Source organism: Toxotes jaculatrix, chromosome 4, assembly GCF_017976425.1.
Source record: "Toxotes jaculatrix isolate fToxJac2 chromosome 4, fToxJac2.pri, whole genome shotgun sequence".
NCBI classification, from domain to species: Eukaryota; Metazoa; Chordata; class Actinopteri; family Toxotidae; genus Toxotes; species Toxotes jaculatrix.
In genome coordinates this window covers 3,964,543-3,973,492 of record NC_054397.1, presented here as the reverse complement: position 1 = coordinate 3,973,492, position 8,950 = coordinate 3,964,543, and the positions used below count along the sequence as shown (strand labels likewise).

General features: G+C 42.8%; 1 protein-coding gene across 2 annotated transcripts; it reads right to left on the bottom strand.

Annotated features, from left to right (window-relative positions):
• Window positions 1-609: 609 nt before the first annotated feature.
• LOC121181363 (dnaJ homolog subfamily A member 3, mitochondrial-like) lies at window positions 610-6,242 on the bottom strand. Of its 2 annotated transcripts, XM_041037292.1 has the most exons (12): window positions 6,028-6,242; window positions 4,932-5,068; window positions 4,565-4,648; window positions 4,232-4,441; window positions 3,872-4,024; window positions 3,567-3,714; window positions 3,383-3,447; window positions 3,081-3,209; window positions 2,605-2,720; window positions 2,206-2,300; window positions 1,900-2,044; window positions 610-1,760 (listed from the first exon to the last, which is right to left on the bottom strand). In XM_041037292.1, the coding sequence occupies exons 1-11, from the start codon at window positions 6,230-6,232 to the stop codon at window positions 1,914-1,916; spliced, it is 1,473 nt and encodes a 490-aa protein (XP_040893226.1). In that variant the 5' UTR covers window positions 6,233-6,242; the 3' UTR covers window positions 610-1,760; window positions 1,900-1,913. The 2 variants fall into 2 exon arrangements, with proteins under 2 accessions (XP_040893226.1, XP_040893227.1); XM_041037293.1 differs by lacking the exon at window positions 610-1,760 and having other exon boundaries at window positions 1,898-2,044.
• Between the last annotated feature and the right edge of the window lie 2,708 nt (window positions 6,243-8,950).

Below are 8,950 nucleotides of genomic sequence, written 5' to 3'. Positions count from 1 at the left end.
GTGATTCTGCTTCAGTAGTAAAGGCTTTGAAATGCTGCTCATGTTCATGTTCCTGTGAAACACATACAGTGCACTCATCCTTCAACACCAATATTTTACTTAGTGACATTTTGATCTGCTGCATCCCGTTTTAGCATCTATAAACCACATGTTAAAGAGAACAGAAAATATAGTGTGGTAATTTATGAAAAACCCAGCCACTAGCCTGTTCTGCATGTGTGACTTCATATTAAATCATAACTCTCCCTTGGGAGGCACCACAAGTCCTGTTTGTGAAGACTGACCACTTTTAGTCTGAGCACGGTCGGAAAACCCCGGACTGAAATGTTCCTGATGACCCTCACAAAAGCTTCTGTTCAGACGCTGCACACCATGATTAAATGGGAGCCTGAAAACATCAAACACTCAGAGAACTGGAGTTTGAGTGTGTGAGCATCAAAGTCTTGTGTAGTACAGAGCGAGGGGCTGGTCACGACTCAACACCGCCATCTACTGTTGAGTTTCAGTATTACAGTTTAAATGTTCAAGCTTAATTTAAAAAGAAAACCATTAACAACTTGACAGAAATAAATGAATGAAAGATGAAAAATGAAAATGAAAATTTGAGCTTTTATTTAAATAGGTTTTTGCACAGTTTGGTTGCCACACACAGGTGCAACAAACTATAACGAGAAAAACTAAGTCTGGATGTGACAGTAACAAATACTGAAGATCAGGGTTCCTGTTGTCTATGTGTTTTCAATCCTTGTTAAAACCATGGAATATCAGATTTCACAGTACTGGAATGTGTTTATTTAACAGCCAGCAAAGTTTAATATGGGGAACAAAAGGTGACACATTACTTTAATTACTGTAATTTGGTGCTAATCATATAGAAAATAGAGACAACCTTCTTAGACAACAAACCAGGAAATTATAAAATAGTGAACTGTACATAGACAACAGTAGAATTAGAGTGAGTTGAATTTATCAGCAGTTGTTACAGACACATTCCTTTCAAAAGAACCACTGAAATAAGACTGGAAAAACTTTCAGAGATCCATTTAACCCACGTACATATTCATATTGTATTGGCGGCTGTTGAACTGGAAGCTGCACTGTACACAAACTTCACTCTGTAATAAACTGACAGTACATCAATTGAACACTGCCCACATTTTCTTATAATTAGTACCAAATTACACAGTCCTTTTCTGTTAGTTCTTCTCTGGGACATTATTGCACTCTGGGACACCTAAAATGTGTTACAGATAAAAATAATTATAATAACTGTCATGCTGTATTTCACTTCCTAAAACTCATACACTGCATGGCTTTTCATCCTGTTACAATCCATTTCAAGTTACCTGCATTACTGTGTTGGTTGACTGTAAATTTTTGCTGCCATTTTAATGGCAAGTGGTGTTATTTAATACAGAGTGACTGTCTGTAGACTCAAGGAGCTGTGGAGTTTCAAACACAGTAAGCAGGGAGGAGAATTGTACCACAACAGCCATCTGTAGTCACCATCTTTCTTCTCTTCCAGCAGTACATGAGTTTCTCAGCCCAGCACCTGACTGTGGTGACGTCCCAGTGGGTGTGTGGGTGGACCTGATGCCTGCGTGGCCTGTTTGCGAACTGCAAGTCCAACAACGTGTGACTGAGTCAACACAAACACCATTATGCCTCTCTCTTCCTCCCCCTTGCTCAGTCTCCAAAGGAAACAGCATGGAGGCCTAGTCAGTGAATTTCTTTTCTTCCTTTACCATGGTGTTTTTTACCTGGAGAAAAGTTAGAACACATGTGAAAATAAAATAACTGAAGCTGTGGTTTATCACAGTCACCCTGCAGATAATGACTGGGTGTACTGCTTATGTAAAGTGAAATGTAATTTAGTTTAGAGACGTTTAAAGCTCCCACCTGCAGCCTGAGTGTCAACTAAACATTTTCTTTAGTTTGGAGAAGAAGCCTCCCTCCTCCTTCTGCTCCTGCTGCTGCTGCTTTTTCTGTCCCTCCTCTGAGCTGGTTGTCTTCTCACCAGATCCTGAAGCGCTGCTGCCCCCTCCTGGACACAGACAAACACTGCATCAGCTCAACTACTGATACTATGCAACTGATGGTCTCATAAAACCTGAGAGCACAGGGACTTCCTGACCATCTATGTGTTTTATACTAGGGTGGAGTGATCTTTTTGACTGAATGGTGGAGCTGAACTCGAGCCCTGACCTGTTGAAGGACTGACACCATTGACGGTTCCCTGCACGTCCGTCTCCTCCTCAGCATAACTCAGCAGCAGAGAGCGCTGCCTCCGACTCAGCTTCCTGCAGGAAAAAGACAGCAGAAATACACTTAAATGATTCGAACTGAATCCTGTAGAGTTTTTCACAGATCCACTTCAAAGTTAGCATCCACTTCACGTGATAATTCAACATAAATTAATTTAGAAATCTAAAATGAATAAATGAGTTTTGATTTAGAGATCAGATTATTTTGTTGAAAATAAAAATAGTCAACGATTGTCATGATTTGGCAAAATAATCAGGACTGTTGTATTAATCTAGGACAACTTGGCTGACTGAGTAGTCTAACATGTATTCATAGCATGTCTTTGTATGTGTGTCTTACTTGGGCACTCTGATCTTGATGTGAACGTAGTGATCTCCGTAGCTGTAGCTGTTCATCCTCCGAATGCCTTTCCCCTGCAGCCGGATCACCTGATCAGCCTGGCAACTGGGAGGAATCTGAAAATACAGACAATAAACTTTGAGACAGAACATTTGCTCTACTGAAACTCTGTGTGAGGAAATATATGTGGCGTTCATTCAGCAATGAACGCAACATTATTACCATATTGCTTAAGAAACAAACAAGTCAGCAGTGAATTCTAGGTAAATCAGAAAAAAAGGCAGTTGTCAGGCGCCTTGACTTCTGCTCGCATCAAAGCGCCCCCTGCTGGCTGGACACAGAACAGCTGGGCACAACAATCAAACAATTTCATAAAAATTCTGTCTCTTTGTAAAGAACTTAGGTCACATGAATAAATTGACAACCTGAGAAGTAATGCTGTGTATTATCACTCATATGCACTGCTGCTTACTCACCACCATACTGATGGTTTCGTAGAGGCCCTGTGCTGTGGCTGTGCCCCCCAGGATGGCTTGAGCTATAGAAATCGGCACGTCTGAGTGGATGTCTGCACCGTTGCGCCTGAACACTGGGCTCCTCTGGACCTGTACAGAGACAATTTAAAAAGAACACATCAAATACTTTTTAACAACAAACTCTAATAGGTATATAATATATCACCTGACATTCAGTGCCTGCTAAAATACTGCAAAGATAACAGGGTAACAAAAGAAACTGAATGTTAATCAGACACAGAAGTAAGGCCATAAGAACTTACCCTGAATGTAATGAGGATTTCTCTTTGTCCTACTGACATGCGCACTGTCTGACCATTTTCCACACCTGAAAGAAAACATCACAAATTACTGAATCTTTGAGGTATAAGTCATGCATAAAAACAGATCTGTGAATTTGTTTCAGCTTTTCTCCTTCACTGGTGAGACTCCAGGATGAAAACCTACCGGCAGGTATGGGCACAGTGAGTGTCTGCCTCTTCTTGGTTTGACCTGAACCTCGGCACAGAGCACAGGGCGTGATTATAATGGAACCCTTCCCACCACAGCGCCGACAGGCGGTACGCATCATGAAAGGACCTGTGTTGATTGACTCCTGCAGGGGGGCGACACAGACCGTAATACATTATACTAGTATCTAACTGTTAGCACTGTGGAACGGTGCGGTAACGTCCTAAGAGGAAATCCAGCTGAGGCAAAAATTAGTGGCCCTGCTAACTTCCTCGCTGACATATTATTTCTATGGAACTAACCATGCCAGTGCCATTGCAGTAGTGACAATGTGACACCTTGGTGCCCGGCTCACTGCCCTTTCCATCACACCTTGGGCAGGTATCATCCAGGTTCACATTCAGATCCTTATTCACACCCTTTGCTGCCTCGGTGAACGTAAGCTCCATCACAAACTGTGGAAAGAAATTTAGTACACTTAGACTGAAATTCACATTTCAATGACCTGCTACTCTTAATAAATGTACAGTAAGTTTACATCATTTTTAACTTAAAAACAGAATAAAAAAAGATTTAACAACACAAAAAAAACCTTACATGCATGTAATTTTGTATAATTAAATATCAAAACCTGTAGACGCTACAGAGCTGTGAGTTCTCACCTCAGGCCTTTGGTCAAACATGCTGTGGACGTCCCCGAAGCCCATTCCACCAGTAAACTCTCCAAAGATCTTCCTGAAGAGCTCTTCGGGATCTATACTGGCCCCCCCAGCTCTGTAGTACTGCTGCTGGCCAGCCCCAGCTCGACTGGCGTCAAAACCCGCCGCTCCGTATGTGTCATACTGCTTCCTCTTCACCTCATCGCTCAGCACCTAAACACAAAAAGAGCAAATCTGAGGGTTTTTTCCAACGACTGATGATTGATGGTCCTGCTTATCGTCTATCTTCCAAGTGAAGAAGATAATCTTAACACCATGAAGTAATTTGCTTTTTACCTCATAAGCTTCGGCCAGTTTGGAAAACTTCTCTTTGGCCTCTGGATCATCTGGGTTGGTATCGGGGTGGTACTTCTTTGCCAGCTGGTGAGGGACGATTAAAAATTAAAGAAGACCGACCAAAAAGTGGAGAAAAAAAAAAAGATGAAGGCAGGGAGTGAGAAAGCATCAGCTTAAACCTCCTTCCAAGAGTAACCAAACAAACTGGTTTTCTAAGATATTGGGGGATTATGAGCCTGTCATCTCATGATGTAGCACCAAAACTCTTTTTAGCCACTTTCCATCTTTATTTAAAACGATTAACAACAAACTGGAAAAGCTACATAGGTGTTAACAGCTTGGCGTAAATAAAAAGTGTGGCTCAGACCTGGTAATAAGCCTTTTTGATGTCCTTTTGTGCGGCAGTTCGTGAGACACCCAAGATTTCATAGTAGTCCTGCTTGTTTGTCACACTGCTGCTGGTGTGGAAAGAGTGGCAGGTGGTGACATGGGGAAATCTCAACTCTGCAAAGAAAAGGATACAAAAAGGACTTTTAAATCAGGTGTACTGCATTCAGTCTCCTTTTTTCTCTTTCTGATGTAAAAGCACATTAGACATTTTAACTAAAGCCTTAATGCTGCATGAAACCCACTTCCAGATTTGTGAAATCCTTCAATCCTTTTGTGAAAATGCAAAAAAAAGGTAAGATTTCACAACTCTTTTCACATCTGGACCACATTAGACCAGGTCCAGATCAAAATCCACTACACTTATGACTGATCAAAACCGGACTAGAACATCCCAGAGAAGCCAGAGACTCATTAAAGCATCGTCTCAGATTATTCTACGTGAAGACACAAAAAGGGAGATTTCACTGCTTTTTGTCACATCCGCGCCGCATCAGACCAGATCTCCCTTTTTCGCACTGACACCAACAGAATTAATTCTTCAGATGTGAAAGTGAGTTTCAGCGTTCACAGTTAAAACTTTACCGAAAATGTCTAACGCGCTTTCACACCAGTATGAGGTGCATCAAACGGAGAACGGGTCGCTCACCACTGTAACATTAAGTCTCCCTCAAGTTTCTCCTTAACTGTCGAATCGGGCGCCAGCTTCAGCGCCGTATGCATGTCCCTATAATAAACTGCCAGGTGAGTGACCACGGTGAGCCGAACGATGCTGATACAGTGAAGATGTGGCCGTAACAAGGCCAGTGTAGGAACAGATTTACTGATGTAACAACACTGCAAACACTAACAGAGAGCGGTTACATCATTCTGCCATCAGGGCTAACCAGCCTCGGAGGACTATGGCAGCCTTGTTTTAGCTGGATGAAAACTTTTAAGTTCACATTTACAAATCACAACGCCAGGGAGACCGGGCTCTGAACACTTAAACACTGTTGGCGTTATTAAAAAAAGTGACAGAGGACCGCTTATGTAAAGAACTCTCTGAATATTATGCAAACATTTAGCTGTCTCACCTGTCAGTCCCCTCAATGTCACGGCATTCCCGTGTCTCCAGGAGCCGAGGCCAACCGCTATCCCACCCCGGTGAGCCCGCGATATCGTCGCTGAACAAACTCCTGCATGTCTGGCGGAGACGATGAAAAATTGACCGCTACGGTGTCCAGAAGAAGCCAATGCTGCTAACCTGCGTGTAGTCAGCCGGGCAGCGGAGGACGCCATTTTCGCGTCACTACCGGCGTCAAAGCTGGTCTGCGCATGTGCGGAGAATTTACCAAATTAAAAGTTGTAGTGTCGTGCTTAAAACAAGTTACATCCATTCAAGTACAGCATTTAGAATCATTAGGCTTCTTGTACCTTGACTATTTCTATATTATGCTAGTTAACACTTGCAATACTCCACCACATTTATTTGATTATTTGAGAACCATTAGTATATAGGGGGCGGCCGTGGCTCTTTTTCATGCACCATGCAGACAGTAGATGGCGTCACTGAGCTGTAAATGATAGACACTACAGTTTATTGCACTAAATGGATTCACTTGGAACCGATTTGTATTTGATCAGTGCTTATAGATAATGATAAAGGAATAACAACAAAAATAATTACTTATTCCTGGGTTCTCTTGGTTCCCTGGAGCAGTGAGACTCTAAGGATCTTAAAGCTGTGAGGGGACATTGACCTTTGTGTCCTGGGGCGAGGGCTCAGAGGTCACCGAAAGGGTGGTGGGATGGGAACAATGTTCCTCTGCATTAGTCAGGTGTCAAGACATGTTTTGTACCGATCTGTTCAGTTTAATGATCAAAATTATTCCACCAACACAGCAGTGAGGAGTACTTGCTGTTACATTCATCTTCTTTTCTCTACAATTGTTAGTTATATTTTCAGGGCTGTGGCACCTGCACCATCAAACAAAATCAAAATGTCACATGACAATGCTTGCCATGTGTTTTAAGCATGTCATGCTTAAAACCAGAGCAAAACAAAAAGAGGAAAAAAGGAAAACGTCATTTAAAAAATGTATGTGATGTGGTATATTACCAGCTAAAATGTATTTCACTGTGGATTCCAGTGGCTCTTGGAGGAAGTGCAGAAAGCTAAATTGGTCTTAACACAGTGTCACTGTTATGAAGTTATAATCATATGATATCAGAAGCCTACACTTATGCCTCTCATATTTTCTTAACAAGACAACGCAAAGAGACACAGTCTATTGACAGGACAGGAAGACGGTATGACAGACAAAAGCCAAGCAGAAAGATCAAGACTGTCATGTCTCCGGTTATGTCATGGTTTTTACGGGGCGAACATGTTGAATGGGTGTCAGTGTGTGTGACCTGATGAAAGAGAAGCTCATGCTCCCTTTCTGTTTCCCCGCCACCTCTCTCTCATTCCCCGCCATCTCCAAGGCGACCAGCAAAACAGCATCCCAGCTGTGTGTGTGTCTGTGCGGAATGTCTTACCAGGGGAGGCTGACATTTGCCGCACAGTAGTGTAAATATCACTGTGAGCACTGATGCCTATCTCAATATAGATGCCTCGACTTCCAATATCTGAATGCTAACACAGAGTGGTTCATTTCCAGATACACGATGGTGCATGAGTGTGGATGTTGACTGGCCAAATATACAGAATGATGACTTTATATTCACATGGTTTTTGGATGTTTGATGGACATGTGATGACATGTGACTGAATTTTTGGAGCCATCGCTACTTATCCTCTGCTCGTTCTTGGCTGTGGAGATGGAGGGTCTGAGGTCAAGTCATCAGATCAGTGGGAGGTGGGGCAGGGGTGTCAATCTTCACTCAACTACTTCTGCTCCTGCCTCTGTACCTCCACACACACAGGCACACACACACACACACACACACACATCATAAAGTACTGGGTTCAAAGCAGCAGTGCTCATTGCAAGCCTGTGGTTGTAATTAGTGTGTTAGAGTTATGAGCAGTGGTAATACAGATCCATATATCAGCCCTGCTGTCAGATCCCAGCACGGCTACTTCATACCTCGAGCCAAAACACAAACGCACAACATGACTGACCCAGATTGCTCTTGCGGAACGTGAACAAACACACAAATGTGAGAAAAACTGATGGGGCTCATTTTCCAGCATGAGCCACACATGTCAAAATATGATGTCAACTCTGCTGATCAAAACTACATTTCACCACGGCTACATTATACCATGTATACTTTCAGTGTATCTGGACGCCTACAGTGCAGAAGGCAGGCAATCCAAACTGGAGATGAGGAGTTTCAAAGACAAAACATTTACATTGAGAAATTACTTTATGGGAAGTGTGGATCCAGTAGTGACCTCAATGAATTTATATTTTTCTGCTACTGTGAAGATGTGTGGTGTCTGTTGGTGGTTAGGACGCTTGCCATCCTAAATTGTAAATAAAATTTATCTTACCCTGATACCTAATTTTGTTGTACCTATCACCCTCCACTCCTCCTTTCTCCAACTGCTTGTTTTGTCTAAAGAGGTGGGAATCATGAGATGCCCCCCCAGTGATCTCCCATCCTCTCCGCACAGCCTCCGTGACATTTCCATGTCACAAATAAACATCAAAGGGAGACCGGAACAGACAACACATGAAGCAGTTTCATAACCTGTTGAACACAGTCAGTCAGTGTTCCGCTGCTTGTGGGTTTGCATGTCCAGAAAGTGATCTCACAGCCACAGGAAGCTGAACGTCTCCCATTCGTTTTTCAGAAACACACAGCTGCTGATATCGCTCGAGGGCAGAGCGAGTATCAACAACAAGAGAGAGCGAGCAGAAGTCAAACCATGTCCAGCATGACACTCCACACTCCCTTCTGTTATGGAGATGATGCAGCTGTTATGGATACAGACTGTGAACTACTAAATTACTGAATGGTCTCACAGTGTCTCTCTGTATTTGTGTGTGCAGATACTCCCACACT

Bases quoted from the DNA above. Each gene is read 5' to 3' on its own strand.
- LOC121181363 (XM_041037292.1), bottom strand. From the start codon at position 6,232: ATGGCGTCCTCCGCTGCCCGGCTGACTACACGCAGGTTAGCAGCATTG. The intron at 3,448-3,566 runs GTAGGTTTTCAT...GTTTTCTTTCAG, and splicing joins CACTGTGCCCATACCTGCCG to GTGTGGAAAATGGTCAGACA. The intron at 3,210-3,382 runs GTAAGTTCTTAT...GTCTCTGTACAG, and splicing joins AAATCCTCATTACATTCAGG to GTCCAGAGGAGCCCAGTGTT.